Raw genomic sequence first — 16022 nt, forward strand, 5'->3', positions numbered from 1 at the left:
ATTATGCCCTCTGCTGGGCACAATAAAGCTTCAACCATTTCTCAAACATCACATGTACACTTCTTGTAAATCTCTGACCTATGGGAACAACAGCTGAGAAAAACCAAGCTGCAGCTTTACGATTTTGTTTATTGATTCCTCATTTTAGCAAATCTGACATTACAGAATTACAGCACAATTCACACAACTAATATCTGACAGTCAGAAAATTTCTATTTACAAGGGTTATTTATGACAGGGAGGGAGGAAGAGGAGGAGGAGGAGGAGGAGGAGGAGGAGAGTTGAACAGGATCGATAACATGTTCCTAAGTCACTGGCAACGTTTACAGCTGTAGCAAAACACAAAAAAATACAGTAACAAAAATCAACAAACAAGTCAAAAGTGAACCAATGCCATAAGAATCACTATTTTAACGAAGTGTTCAGAGTATTCAGTTTACTTCCCAAACATTTTCCCTTTTGAGGCTTCTGCACAGAGCAGGAAAACACTACCAGACAAGTTTATCTAACAAATGTGAACAGGAAAAAGCGCTGCTTTCGCCTCTAAATTTATTGTCGAGACCTCTTTGGAAAACAATTATTAAGACTGCCTTTGTACAAACTGTACATTCACACAACCACGTACAGCACAGGTATTACAAACCATCAGCAGGGCTGTATGTTGCTGATATTTGGGTGTGGAGAGAAAGGAGTGCTATTGCTCTGTGAGAACAGTCTGCTTTTAGTCTTAAAAGGTACATAACTGATATCAAAAGACGGACAAACTTCCCAGCAAAGCTGCATTGACATGATCAGAGATTCTCACAATGGAATGTTTAACTTTCCTCTTGAAGAAGCATTTTAAGCTTTATAGTCACTGTAAACACAAATACATTTTCATTTGAAAGCTGGGACCGTTTAAAGGAATTGAATACTGTTGAACATCTCTTTAAAAACATAGAGTGCACATTGCAATGCATAATCTAGGAAGAACATTATGTCAAAAATAAATAAAGTTATAAGTAATACAAAATAAATAAGTCATATTTTGAAATAACTTAGGTGTTGAAATATTTTCACATGCCTCAGCTCATCTGCGAATGCATGACATACAGGTTCTGTAGTGTATACAGGAACAGACAAATGCCTAACTTTAGCATGAGAGAGAGAAATACAACTCATAATTTGACATGTAACATGCTTAAAAACATCATGTTCCACCCAAAGATCAAACTAGTGTCTACCATGACATAAGAGACTATCTTGAAATTGATGGAGATCTGTGATATTCCCGTGCTCACACTGAATAACATGCCTTTCCAGTGAGTGCATGTTGCAAATTGTATGCGGTGAATGAAAGCTAATACAATGAGGAGGGGCCACATGTGCAGCCTTTAGCCCCATTTAGTACCTCCAAGTACTGAAACTGTCAGACAGATGGGTTTTCAATCCGGACAACGGCTCATACAAATAACCACCCAGTCAACCAGAATCTGTTAAAAACATCAACAACATGCACCTCTCACTAAAGCACAGGCAGGAATCCAATATCCCAAATCATTATTATAGTATAACATGTTAATTATATGTATATATATATATATATTATATATGCATTTTAAAATGCACATCTTTAGACTTTTAACATTTTTACACTCTTCTCCATGTGGTCAAAGACATCCCTTATCCTTTTATTCTGCTGTATGTCTTAAAAAATAGTAACAAAAAACAACAACAAAAAAGGCCAAGAATCTAAATTCAAGCAACCTCCAGAGGCCATGCAGCTCCGTCCGCTGGACCAACCGAGTGGCTGACATCGCCATGCAATTTTACTAAGAATAATAATAAAAAAAAACTGGGAGGGCCAAAAATGAATAATAACTGATATGCATGACTTTTTTGCTATTCTTCATTCCTAAAATTACAAGAAAAGCCAACTTCCAAGTGACTGCTTGGATAACAAACTAAGAACATCTGTAGAAACTCAATCACAACACTGGGAAGGACTGAATTCACATGGTCAAAGCCACACCTAACCAACTCAAAACCGTAAAAAAAAAAAAAACCCAAACAAACAGTAACTCTATTCACAGCAACAAACAGATATTTTCAATGCGACTAAACAAATGACTTGTATCCATTTAGGTTCAAGGCGTTAGTGCTGAGTGGGAGCTTTGGTTGGAGGATCCCTCCACCGTTCCTCCTTCACAGCCTTTTAGAGTAAACCCAATTGCAGACGTGTCAATCAGGAATGATTAGGTCACAGCCGCCTTGACTGGCCTTTTATAATTCTGCTAAGTATAGTGTGAATATGTGTGTGTGTGTGTGTGCATATGTATACATGTAAAAATAAGATTAAGATTGTTCCTCTGTTAAACATTCTTCACCCTCTGACTGAGCACTATTACATAATGTCTGCATTTCTGAAACGAACAAAACTTTTAAGATGATAGTCATAAAACAGCAAATCTTTGGGGAGAGCCGGCTCATGTAGATGGAGCTCTTCGTGTGGTGAGAGAGGTGGAGAATCTAAGCAGCCAGGTTGTGTGTCTCTGTATGGCAGTGTTTGTAATACTGCATGTGTTTGTGTGTACGTGCACGAGAGAAAGAAAGTGAGAGACAAACTTAAAAAGGTGTGTGGATTTTAGGACGGCAGACAGAGTGTGTGTGGTCATGTTTAACAAGCACAATCCTGATGGGACCTCTGCGGCTGCTCGTTGAGCTGTGGCCCCTGTTTAGCTCCAGTGACAGTCGGATCGTTGCTGTCTATACTCTCAGTCATCCTCTCACATATGATGTCCACCAGCCGCTCGAAGGTCTGCTTCACGTTAATGTTGTCTTTAGCACTCGTTTCAAAGTACTCAAAACCTGGCAGGATAGGTGACGGAGACAGAGAGAGGCCATGGTTAGACTTATTGTTCCACTGTGAAGCTTATCCAGCTAATCCACTTATGTCATCATGTCAGGGCACATCAAGGTTTCAGCACCTCATCCATTTCTCCCTCCATATCAGATTTAAGCAAGTATGTCTGAATGAAATATATTCACAAAGTTTTGAAAACAACTAAATCTATAATTTCAGATCATACTTAAACCTCTTTCATCGGTGGGTTGGAGTTAAGTCTAATTACAGTCAAATTACAAATGATCCCTCCCCAAACATGTTTTTGATGTTACATGTTTCAACAGGAATAGCAGAAAATAACACCTAGCTTGTCTAGAAAAGAAGCTACCTGGCACTTTGTGCCTCAGCAAGCAGCCTTATGAAGACTGAAGTGCTGATGATCAGACCTAACACATGACGCTAGTTCAGACTCGTGTTAGCATGGCCCAGTAGCATAGCTGCCTTGGATTTAGCGGTCTCAAACATGATGAAATTATGAAATGTGGCAGGCAGAAAAGTCTACTCACAATACCTTCAGTACGCTGCCCAAACACAGCCAAGACAGGATGAAATTTACTGATGTTTAGATACATCATTTACATATCATCACACCCTCTTTGACAGAACTCTATGGATCATGACTGTATTTAATTTCACTAATGCTCCCACGAGGAGAGAAACACCAATAGGGGCAAACAAACAGACATATGGCATGCAGCTTCCACTCTGACCAGCTGACTTACCCAGCTGTTCTGACAGCTGCCGGCCTCTCTCTGAAGCCACCACTCGTTCATCCTCCATATCACACTTGTTCCCCACCAAGAGGACCTGGGCATTGTCCCATGAGTATGTCTTGATCTGGGTCGACCTGTTAGCAAATACAGCACAGGGTGTTCAGCTGTGTTGACTAACTGGTTCTAGCCAGTTAGTCGACATAGCTTTAGCATCTAGCCAGATGCTAAAGCAGAGAAAGGTGGCAGAATACTTCAACAGAACTGATGGCCAGAGGTCTTCAAGGGTCCAAAAATTCATGCTTGAACCCAAAAAAGACCTGGAACTGTGCTGTCTGATCATGGCCAGGTGTTCCCAGATCCACTCAGGTATTACACATAATGTTAAACATAACCAGGACCCACAATAATAGAATGGAACGCAGTCTGGACCCGACTGACCATATAAAATGTGGATCTGAACCTGTATGATTCGGGTCTCGGGTCCTTGGGTTTGGGCAGACCTGTGAGGACTTCTAGCATAGGCTTCATCTGAATTTTGCCAATGTGAACAGTAAAAATTGTCTTCTTTACAACCGTCATTCCTATTGGTTTAAATCACCAACTTCATTTTCAGATATGGGAAAACGGCAGAGCCACTAGGAACAGCTTCAAAAGAGTAAACAAGGTCACATAACACAAGTGACCAGACAGGTTTCAAACAAGTTTAACATAATTATCTAAATCACTAGTTTGGATATGAAAACAAAGATGGATGTTGAAATTTAAACCTAAGCTTTGTGACGTTAACATCTATTCTGCTTAATGACATTCTGACTCATGTTGGACCGACATCACTCCCAGTTCTTGTGGAAACATACAGCTTGACAAAGCAAAAGGTCGATTTAAACACACATTATTAGTGCTTTCATCTGTCACTGCACTAGTGAACAGTTAAATAACTGGATTAACCCGAGGAATTGTTTGAAACCGGTCTGATTCTCTTGACTACTTGTGTGTGGGGCTGGGCAATTAATCTAATTTTCAATTATCATTTTGGCTTCCAATGATTATGAAAACAAGATAATTGAGAAACACAAGTATTCGCTGCATTGTTTCACAACAATATTCTTGTTTTGCCTTGTGTTATAAATCCAGCACAACCGTTTCCTTTACAGCAGTGCGCTTTTGCTCCTCCTTAATAGCCCAAATTCACTTTCACAATACACAAGGCCATCGCATGTTTACCTCAGCTCACTGTGAGCCGTCATTTGCAAAAAAACTGGTCAAAACAGCCACCACTTGGATTTTGATGCATGTCTGTCTGTGCTCTTACGGTACCAGTGCTTGGGGTAGCCAAAAAGCATGAGAGTGGCATTTCAGCAGTTCTTTATCACATTTTATGCACAAAATAAAAACACTATAATACACACCACATATAACACACATAGTACACCATATTTATTATAATTGTAGGACATTCATTTTTTAATTTGCTTTTCAGTTTAATTATATTCAAAGTTAAAGGAAATCCCCCATTAAAAGAAGTTTTTTATTTTTTAATAAAAAAATATTTTTTTTTATTTTTTAAGTTCAATATTCAATATATGTTCCCAAAGTCAATGGTTAACTGTGTTAAATAATTGCGATCTCAATTTTGTCCAAAATAATTGAAATTATTTGCCACCTTCATACACACAGGCATGCATACTCAGGTGTCCCTCACCAGTCTTGAACGGCGTTGAAAGACTCCTCATTGGTGATGTCATACATGAGGATGAAGCCCATGGCTCCCCTGTAGTAAGCTGTGGTGATTGTCCTGTAGCGCTCTTGGCCAGCGGTGTCCTACATGAATACACATGAACACCGTCTGTTTTAACTGAACGTACTCATAAAATAATTAAATGGTACCGGCACACTCATTGTCTCGTGGACATGAAAATGTTTCCACCCATCAACGGATGGTCTTCCTCTAGCTGTGGTCTAAACATTGCCATGTCCATATAGGATTAAAGAAACACTGTGGAACAAACAGCAGCGTCGTGACATGTGCATGTGCCTCCTGATGATTGCAGAGGTTTAACATTCAGCCAAACTCCCATGAGCATTAGGTATTCCTCTGGTGTTGCACGTGATAAGCAATTGGTCCCAGGGTCATGCTTTATGGTTCATGTTAAGTACACTTCAAGGATATTCCCATTACATAGCAGATGATGTGATTCTGGGCATTGGAGAGGCCAGTTGAACAGCTGGTAATCATTAGAGATACATGATGATGATAATAGAGAGCCCTTCCGTCACAGATGTGATGGGGAAGCATGAAAAACAGGCAGTCATATTAGGACAATCGGCAGAAAGTATGGACATTGCCTTATTTCTGATTAATCAAATCTATTTTTTGCAGGCTTGTTGAATTACAGTATAAGTACTGTAGCGCTGAAACAATTTGTCAATTAATTAATTTTACTTTTCAAGTGAAAATGTCAAAAATGATCTGGTTGCAGCTTCTACAATGTCAGAATTTGCTGCTTTTTAGTGTTTTCCCATCACTGTGAACTGAAAATCTTTGGGTTTTGCAAGAACTCTGAAGAAGTAACCTTAGACTATGGGATACTGGAATGGATGCTTGTTCGTGGAGATGAGCAGAGACTGCCTGAATCCTGTGCCACACAACAGTTCTGTCGCTAAAGAAAAAACTAAAAGAAAATAGTAGTGCAGGCAGCTGTCAGACACAACTGCTTGTCTTGTTGTACTGTCAGTTTATTCTATGCTGAGTGTGCACTACATCGCTGTATTATGAGGGGAAATAAGAACATCAGATTGGACTCTGTATCAGCAGATACATAGAAAACACTGATTGCAACATCTGTAGTAGTTATGTAATGGAAAATAGGTGTGCAGCCACAGACCGCTCAACCTTGTACACCCTTACTTCTTCACTGGTGTCTACTATTGATAGCACCCTTAAAGACAGCAGTGCTGAATGCAAAACGCTGATAAAGAAAAGAGGCGGCAATAACCAAAGCCACATGAGCTTTTAATTGCTTTTCACAAATCTTCAGGAGTTCAGGGTACAGTGAAAAGCAATCCTGAGGGTGAGTGTGATTCACTCGCTCTCCAACAACAACTTCTCACATTTGTCAGCCTGCTCTGAGAGCCATTAGACAATCTGTAGCTGACAACCTTAGCAAGTTTGCTATGCATGTATGTGTTCACTTCCTCACCCATATCTGCAGCTTTATCCTCTTGTCGTTCCTGTAGATGGTCTTGACCTTGAAGTCGATGCCCACTGTGCTGACAAAGGCTGGCGTGAAAGAGTCATCTGCATAGCGGAAAAGGAAGGACGTCTTTCCTACGCTGCTGTTGCCAATGATGAGGATTTTAAACATGTAATCAAAGTTCTGGTCTGAGGACTCCTTCTGTCCGTATGTGGCATTTGCAGACGCCATCTATGCAAGGATTGAGATTATATATTCATTAGTCATAAAGAACTGGGTTGAGGAAACAGTGTGTTCTTATTTACAGGAGCTGGACCAAATAACATAAACACTGTACAAGACTACCCAATAGACCACAAACTATATCCACAAACATGAATCAAACATAATAAATGGTAAAAATGAACAAGGAAAATGTACAATGTAGCTGCCTCTTTACCATTGCACAAAATATCACTGTTCTGGTTAGGACATGTGACAGTTTGACACACCCTTTGTCAATAGTTTGCATAATTCTGTATTCATACTGAATTATCTTAAAAGGTTGACAGATTCAAGAAGCACAAAAGCCTCTGAGTCAGGAAACCACTGACATCAAGGCATCCTCTGAGGTTACTTTTAGACTGACACAGCAGATTCAGGTATCCTCTGCCTAAGTTACACAGTAACGTCAACATTGCTTATGTACTGAGATCGGAAACATATGTAGATACAATGACAAGAAGTCCACAAGTCATCAAAACCCTGCCACAATTCCAGCATTATGTTAAAGGTTAAAAGGTCTACAACAAGCCCCAGGAAAGCACAGTACAGTTTCACTCCTGTAACAAATGTGAGCATTTCCACACCTTTTTTCAGAGGGAGAGTTAAAGGGCAGCTGTCAAAAGTCAAATTTCAAGTTTACTGTACTGACTGTTACAAACTCATATGTGGCAACAGTGAAACACAGGAGCACAGACACACCAATATGAGGCACATCTGTGTAGGGTACAATGAGAAAGACACAGATCATAATTATCCTTCAAATAAACAAGAGTAAAAAAACAAAAATCATCACTAAATTCATATGCCTGTATAAAACAGCCTTTTGTGTATGATTTAACACGTGATGGGGTTCAATCATGTCAGTAATGTCTGCTGTGTGAGGTCAGGTTACACTCCATATGGTTCCCAAACTCTCATGGGTCTCATGAGGTTATCGGCTAATATAATGATGCAGCGGAAGCCAAGAGGCTTCGTCAATATAACCAAGACCAACACAGTCTTGAGTATCTCCACGTCATATCAATAATACCTGTCGGAGAAGGAATGCACACCTCCGCCCCACGCAAGATAAGAGGACGGAAGTACCAGGGCTTAGCAAGCTAAGCATCAGCTAAACTGACTATCCTTTTCCATCCAGGAGGGCAGGGAACCTCCATGGAGCGCTACGCTAGCCAGCTAATTATGAATGACCATATGGTTGGCCAGAATTTGCCTTGTGGTAAATTAGAGAAAAAGTGACAAGCTGTAAACGCCTGTAATTCCCTCATACTCTATCTGAACACAACATGGTCCCATTTTAAACGGCCTAAAACACATTCCCTATCCATTGCGGAGCTTATCTGGGGTTAGCTTGCTAGTGAATTATGTAGCTGCCTGGATTGGACTGGTTCACGGTAGTGGGAGAAAAAACCCTTGAAAATACAGCCTAGTTATACATTCTTTACCAGCTGAAATAAGGATCAAACGATTGTTAAAGAGATGAAAGCAATACAGATTAAAATGCCGTTTTCAGCCACTGAAAATAAATGCAATTAGGTTAGCATCGCTGCCTTTACTGCTAACACAGCAGACCGTTACCAGTATTTAAAAGTGGCAGCAGGAGCTAGCTAGGCATCCCAGCTATGTCAAATGAAGGTTACTCTTCCTTATTTACGTCTGAATTCTCAGTCTAAATCCAGGATATGACAAGCGACAGATAATCCTCATGCTAGCTGCTGCAGCTGTTATACTAAACTCGGCCCCGTAATGACAAATAAGCGCAGGGTTTACCATGAAATGTGTGTTTTATCCTCGGCTTCGCAGCAGCGCCTAGCCCCGTCCCCAGCTTTGCACCTGCAGTAGCTCGTGCAGCTCTTGACTGACAGCCCCGGCATGGGCGGGTACAAACAGAGTAAGGATGATTGGCAGAATGATTGACCAATCAGACAAAAGGCTCCGCTCATTCACAACAGAGAGCCAATATGAATTATTTTGAGGATTTAATTCAGTATTATAAGTAAGGATAAAAAGTAAATAACAGTGTACCATATTTAATTTATTTCATTTAGTTTCCTTCATCAATTAATTTCTCAATTTCATTTATTTATTAAGTTAATTGTGTGTTTTGTATGTACAATCTCAATCTTAAGAAGAAGAAGAAGAAGAAGAAGAAGAAGAAGAAGAAGAAGAAGAAGAAGAAGAAATGTACTTTATTTATCACACATAGTTAATGCAAAGTACCTAATCAGTACAGCTGTCAGATTAATGTAGTAGCGTAAAAACTACCAAATTTCCCTCTGAATTATAGTGGAGGACAAGTATAAAGTACTGTTAAATGCAAATAATCAAGTAAAGCACATGTACCTCAAAGTTGTACTTAAGTATTATTAGTATTATTTATTTGAGTAAATGTAGCCTTAACATTAGTAAAAATGTAACCATCTTATTCCACACTTTTTGAAAGCATAACCTACCTTGTAATCTTACTCCGACTCTTCATTTCAGCCATAACATGTTTACACTACTGAAAGACTCAAACCACAAGCAAGTATTTTTCTTATCTTATACAAACCAAACATACATTCATATAAGCCAGACTGATCAGTATTTGTTTTTTAAAAATAAAGTTATGAGATATTGCAGAATGTTTGGCTGCATAGTGTGACTAAGCCATCAGCAGGCTGAGGCTTGTTCAGAGATCAACATTGTATGTAATAAGCATGATCAATATTTACTTCATATCAGTGATAAATAGGTGCATTCTTGTTTTTGGATGCTAAGTATGCTTGGATGACAGAATTGTTCTTGTTTATTATTTTCTATCCATGTTTTATTATTTAGTTTCTGCGGGAAAGCAGACAACAAGACATCAAAGAGTGAAGAGCTTTTCCTTTATTGGCAAGGCATACAGTTCTAGATGGAGAGAGGGCAAACACACCCGCAGTTAAACAGCAGAGTTTGGATTGTCAAAGCTGTAGAGTCTTAGTTCATGACCCATATTCATAAAATCTGTAAGGACAGAAATACTGATCTAAGATGGCTTGAGGCTGTATGACTATTATCTAAGTGTCAGATCAGCATACTGACTGTAAGATCCTTCATGAATACATGATCTGACCAGATCAGTGGAAACGGAGGAAGACAGGGAGAGATGTTTGAGAAAAGCCAGATGGAAATCTGTCACTCAACTATTTTTATACCAAGAAAAACATGAAAGTGAGTATTTTTGCTTATGAATAATATTGTTTGCAGATATAAAGAAATGAAAGAGAAGGGAAAAAGCTGAGTAACAGTTGAAATCTGTCCTGTTTGACTTTCTCACACACCAATCTACACATAAGTACTAAACCTCACTAAAATAAAGTCTAGTGTTTCATCATTTCTGACAGATAATATAGAAATAATAAATAAACTGTACATGAAGCACTGTGAGGAAAATGTACAAAATCAAACAATTAGTGACACGCAGAGAGACAGACTGAATGTTTGCATCTTGTGCTAAGCTGTTGTTAAATAGTCCTTAGTGTTGAAGGCATCCTTGAGTGTTGGTCTGTTTGGTGCTGTTTATGGCTACAGAAAGGATTGCACATGTTTTACTCCAGCATGTCAGTGAACACATCTATGAGCAGAAAAAAAAAAAAAAATCCCAAGTGTGAAAATAAGGCGTCAAAAAAACTTTCAGCTTGTTCACACGCTAACACATGATTTACTCCATGGTAATAAAATAAAGTTTCTCCACAGGCTAAGTTTTGTAAGTATACTCTTCATATTCTTCGAATACTGCAGTCAATGTCATGCAGTTCAACAAAACACATTTTTTGGACAGTCAATTATAAAAAGAAGAAGAAGAAGAAAAAAAAAAAACTGTCCCTCCAATTCCAGCCTTTAAGAGCTGTAGTGGTCCAGCCCGTGCAGTCCAACTCCACCATCAGGCCATTTGCCGACAGAAAAACAGCAAAATAGTCTAATTCTACATGTTCAACTGTACTGGAAGTGCAGAACTGTAAAAGTACCATACAAAGTGCTTTGGTTTTTTTCTTAGCAAATACATCAAAAAAGTCAACCCAGTCATTCACTCACACACACAAAAACCACATCACTGTTTTAAGACAATATCAGTTTCAGTTACTGTTTGAACAGGAGTTAGAAAAACAGAGACACTGGGGTCAGATTGGCACACAGGGTGCTACAGTCAACCAACTTTATCAGTCACTGATGGAAAGTAGCCAGTGGCAAAATGGAAATTACAGTACGGGTTGTGTCATGCTTGCTTGGCACTTGTTTTGTCATTGACTATGTCCCTGTGAAGAGCGAAATATTGATCAATGAGAGAATAAAGATGAAAATAATTCTGGCACACGAAACTGTCTCCTAGTAACCTCCTGGATTTTTTACAGTTCCAGTGGTGTTAACATCATTCTTTGCAACCTGCCTAATATGCTGTCCTTACCAGTCTAGTAATTTATGCCAGTGGATGTTACCAAAAACAGTATTTCAGTAGGTGGATGCAGTGTTTGATACATGGTGTAGTAACGATAATGGATTTGAATGGATCGTTTAATGCATTTGTCGCTGTACTGTGAGGGTAAGTTTTTGCATGATGTCTGTGCTGGTTGCTTAACAGTGAATGACAAACTGTTTTGCATTCAAAAGCCTCCAATGTGTTCATGTTTTGGCTCAAGCCCTTAAAAACCACAATGAGGGCTAGCTATGAACAAAACTGTAAAGTGCTAAACTTGAAGGCAAACTGATAAAGTGGGTGCCAAATATAAAGAATGCAAAAAAATAAATCAAAAGAGCAACAAAACTGAAACATAACTGATATTTTGTAGTCCTACAGTTAAATACGTTTTGAATGCATATAGGTCTATGCAAAACCTTGCAAATCATTTGCCTCCAATTTCAGAATGTCAGTTCCACTTGTCAACACTAGGAGGCACCATGTGCACAGCCCACATGGCTTTGGATGTTAATTCCTGACTGTATAACACTTCACTGACCCTGGCTCAGCTGTGTCGCTGTCATAATATCATAGTTTAAGATTATAAAAATGGAAACTGAAAGCCTGAAACGACTGAAAATCTCAAAATAATATGTACTGCCAGCCAATTCATCATAATCATACTGTATTCTTTCTGCCTACTGAACACAATGAAATGGGCTATGCAACACCAGCTGAAAGGAGCGCTACGCATACAATAATAATGATAGAGTCACTCAAAATGTCTGCTACATTTAAAGCTTCCTGCATAAAATCATGCACAGCTCCTTTCTGCCATGACTTTGCTTACACTGCTTTGAAGTTTTACTGTACTGTATCGTCATTCACTGTATTTCACTGTGTATGGAACTAAATAAAACTGAATAAACAAACAAATGAAAAATTAAAAAGGCAGGCAAAACAGCATTGTCCATGTAATCTGCAAGTTTGGCAAAATGTCTTTCAAGACTTTGTTGTGTTTTCACGACCATTCATCACTTCCTCACTTTCCTCACAAGTACTCCAAAAGAGGAAGACAGTTCTGTCGTTTGTTGTAATAGACCTTGGGTTGGCTGGTAAAAGAGAAGTTTTTTAAACTTCTCATTGTCTCTGTAGAACTTTATCCACAGTATGTCTGCATGAAGGACACAGAACACAAACGACCGGTCAGAAACTTGGTTTCTTGGTTTTTAGACTCAGTCTATATGTCCCTCTTCAGTGCAAGTGACTGCTGTGTTAAACTGCAGACTTTCTTAACACCCCCCACACCCTCCGCACTCCCGTACCCCCCACCCCGAGGCTTGCTGTCACCTTGTTTGTGGAAACCAGAGGTGGGTTTGGTTGGAGTGGGAGAAGGGGAGTGACAGAGGATGAGGCACCGAAATCAAGAAAAATGAACGAAAAAAGGCCAAAAGAAATACAACTTTTGATTGGTGCTATGTGCCAAGTCTGAAGCGTGGCACCCCAGAGACGCCCTCCTGGTCCGTTTCTCTGTCTTCTGCCATGTCTTTCTCAGAGTCTAAAGAAAACGTCCTGCCTGAATCAGTAGTGAGCTTTTTGGTGAGCAGGTGAGTCGTAGCAGACACTGCATCAAATCCGCTGGCAGAATCAGTTCTGGAGAGTTCAGGCCCCCTGCCACCACTGTAGCCCTCCTCTTCCTCAGGTGGACTCTCAGTGTCAGATTCTCCTTCTTCTTCCAAGGTCAGCTCAAACTGGAACTTGTCAGCTGAAGTGGAGCCACCACTTCCACCCACTGCTGAGGCTTCACCAGCAAGGGCTCCCTCCTCCAGGCTCTCTGGGTTGGGTGAGGGACTGTGGGGGATCATGCTCTGGTACCACTCTCTGTTATCCTCCAGTGTGTCCAGGATCTCCTGAGCATCTGGGTGGACAAGGTCCGCCCATGTCTCCCACAGAGGATGAACGATGTAGTCAATGAAACCCACCTGAAAGAGAGAAGTGGTGTATATTTCTTTGAGTGCTTTTTCTTTAGAATTTTCTTCACTACCTCTACATTTCAATTTTACACTTTATAATGATTTCATGAGTGCTGCAGCTTTTATTTCTGTACCTGGTTCTTCTCAATTGAGGCATTTTGCTTGTCACACATGGGGCTGATCTCCATCCCCTTATCTCTCTCCCTGTCCCCCTGGGTGAAAAACTCCACCATGATGCGGTCTGTCCACTGCCGGTACAGCTCCAGAGGCTTAGTGGGGTTACTCAGGTCTGCACAGTGCACCATGTTCTGAAGGACCTGTGGTGACAAATATCTAATATAAAAACAGTTTTAAGCCATAGTCACCTAAGCTAAATACTGTGAGGTATTTAACTTGAAACAGCATCAACTGATTTTTTGGTCACTTGGGGACAGCAGAAAAAGGTGTAACACCTTACGAAATGGCTGTGGCAAACTGTTAGCAAGATTAGCATTGATTTGGAAATGTGTTTCTGACCATCTGATTGATGCAGTTCAATATTCACTCCTCTGTTAGTTCTGTTTTGGTTTCGACCAGCTCCTGAGGGAAATATCTGTTTTTTCAAAAGCAATGTTCATCACCTAGTCGCTAACTTCGTCTGCTGTTTGGTGCTAAGGTGTACAGTGGGATTTTGCAGCTTTTATGCTGAAAACAGCAGCTGATTAGAGAAAGAAAACTTTGTGAAAAATTGTGGCTGTAAAACCAAAATAATGAAAAACGCTCTTTAGAGCTCAGAGGAACTGAACTGAACTGAGTTTGTGATCACAAGCGACACCTTTCACATTATTTTATTCATTGTTAATATAGATATATGGATCAGTGCAGCTCTAACAATGAATAAATTGCCAAACTGTTCTCACCTGTATGCGATCTGAGTAGTTATCCAGCAGTAGGACTCCTAGACTGGTGACTTTCTTGGTCTCCACCATGGTTTTTAGGTCTGCCAGTAGATTCATGTGTTTAGACATATCTGTGGCCAGCACCTGTTGGTTAAACAGTGACATTTAAATTTTTGATTTGAACAAAACACAGTGTTACACAGAACAGAACTGAGCTCCTCCGAGGCCTCTTACCATGTCTATGACCATTTTGCGCAGCGACTGTCTCTGCTTTTTGCTGAGGTTCTGGAAGATGTCACAGTTGTCTTCCTGCAGGAGCTTAAAGCCAACAGCCAGGTGGTGATTCTCCAGCACCGACGAGTCATTGTACATCAGGGCCAGCTCTGAGTCTGAAGGCAGAGTAGCAAAAAAGTTTACACACAGCACTGTAAACCACAATCCCACCCACACACATGTATACAGACACCTCATCCGCATAGTTAAATACACTCAATGCCCCCACACATTCACATAATCCCTGTGGAGCCATGCAAACTCACTAGTGTTGATGAGAAACTGATTGGAGACTCCAGGGTGATCCACGTCATGGATGGCGCTGGCAAACAGAGCAGCGAGGATCTCCAGATCAGTAAACACAGCCTTAGAAAAACAACAAGGCAGGCACAGTCAATATATGTGTGTGTGTGTGTGTGTGTGTGTGTGTGTGTGTGTGTGTGTGTGTGTGTGTGTGTGTGTGTGTGCTCAGCGTGACAGGATGTGTACAGATCATATTGTTTTTATTGAATGATGATGAAGTTTGTATCTGCTCTTTGTCTTGGATGAAATCAAGTGATAATGTACCTCCAGAGCAGGTGTAGACAGTAAGACATGCGTGGACTGGACCACGTCTGCAGCATGGATGTTGTTGTGGTAGGCCACGTCTGCGTGGTAATGATCCTCTAAAGTCATCATGAAGGTGATGAAAGTGTCCACTGGAATCTTAAAGGACTTGAGCAGCTCCCGTTCCTACAGCAGCAGGAGAACACTGAGTCAGTCAAGATGGAGATTCATCATTCATTAAAATTCATTCATTCATTTACCGTCTTGCTCGCTCATTTACTCTATCAGATGTTTGAGGTTACACAGTACAAGGGCCATACTCTGATAAAGCACAACATGTTGGGATGTGTTACCTGGAAGATGGTGTACATAGTGACCGTCAGTGGGCGATTCCCAGAATATTCAGAGACCTTAAAGATGTCAATACCCCATCTGTTTATGTCCTCCAGCTCCTGCCAGTGGACAGCAAGCACAAATCTATATCTTTACAAACATACGCTACAAGGAAGAATACATGTAAAACAATGTATAGAGATAAACAGTGTTGAACTTGTTGTCATACCCTTGCTAGGAATCCTTCCTGGCTGGTGTTGACCCCGAAGCGAGGGATAGTGGACGGGGCCAGGCTGGGGCTGTGGGTTGCCTTCTTCACACCGCTGATCTGGGACATGGGCCGCTTCTTCTTGTCCTTATCCTTGGTGGGGGGAGCCATGATGTCCATGTCATGTTGCTTCTCTGTCAGATGGAAACAGACCAAACATTAACACTGTAACAGTCTCTTGTTGCACTCTTCTGTAATGATGCTATAGCACTGTATTCCTTCTAATATCATATTTATACATATATTTCATTATTGTGTCACAAGTGTGCAATGTAA

The 16022-nt window shown here is 40.3% G+C and overlaps 3 protein-coding genes across 7 annotated transcripts in view; 1 reads left to right on the forward strand and 2 right to left on the reverse strand.

Moving 5' to 3' along the window:
- LOC139339377 (mitochondrial import inner membrane translocase subunit TIM44-like) overlaps positions 1 to 16022 on the forward strand; it is a 103105-nt gene that overhangs the window by 72501 nt on the left and 14582 nt on the right. The gene's annotated exons all lie outside the window — the stretch shown is intronic.
- Positions 110 to 8943, reverse strand: rab3aa (RAB3A, member RAS oncogene family, a). Its single transcript, XM_070974675.1, has 5 exons — positions 8826 to 8943; positions 6798 to 7022; positions 5300 to 5418; positions 3607 to 3731; positions 110 to 2847 (listed from the first exon to the last, which is right to left on the reverse strand). The coding sequence occupies exons 1-5, from the start codon at positions 8826 to 8828 to the stop codon at positions 2657 to 2659; spliced, it is 663 nt and encodes a 220-aa protein (XP_070830776.1). The 5' UTR covers positions 8829 to 8943; the 3' UTR covers positions 110 to 2656.
- Positions 9909 to 16022, reverse strand: part of pde4ca (phosphodiesterase 4C, cAMP-specific a) — a 52039-nt gene continuing 45925 nt past the window's right edge. For all 5 annotated transcript variants that reach the window (XM_070974962.1, XM_070974961.1, XM_070974965.1 and 2 more), the window contains 8 exons: positions 15708 to 15880; positions 15499 to 15597; positions 15167 to 15331; positions 14866 to 14965; positions 14561 to 14715; positions 14348 to 14470; positions 13583 to 13765; positions 9909 to 13457 (listed from right to left, as the gene is read on the reverse strand). In XM_070974962.1, coding sequence (XP_070831063.1) covers positions 12951 to 13457; positions 13583 to 13765; positions 14348 to 14470; positions 14561 to 14715; positions 14866 to 14965; positions 15167 to 15331; positions 15499 to 15597; positions 15708 to 15880 — 1505 coding nt within the window. In that variant the 3' untranslated portion in view covers positions 9909 to 12950. The remainder of the gene's footprint in view (positions 13458 to 13582; positions 13766 to 14347; positions 14471 to 14560; positions 14716 to 14865; positions 14966 to 15166; positions 15332 to 15498; positions 15598 to 15707; positions 15881 to 16022) is intronic.

Source organism: Chaetodon trifascialis, chromosome 11 (assembly GCF_039877785.1).
Source record: "Chaetodon trifascialis isolate fChaTrf1 chromosome 11, fChaTrf1.hap1, whole genome shotgun sequence".
Lineage (NCBI taxonomy): Eukaryota > Metazoa > Chordata > Actinopteri > Chaetodontiformes > Chaetodontidae > Chaetodon > Chaetodon trifascialis.

Coding starts and splice junctions, on each gene's coding strand:
- rab3aa (XM_070974675.1), bottom strand. Junction 5,419..6,797: donor GGATAAAGCTGCAGATATGG/GTGAGGAAGTGA, acceptor GTATTCATGTAG/GACACCGCTGGCCAAGAGCG. Junction 2,848..3,606: donor GCAGCTGTCAGAACAGCTGG/GTAAGTCAGCTG, acceptor CTATCCTGCCAG/GTTTTGAGTACTTTGAAACG.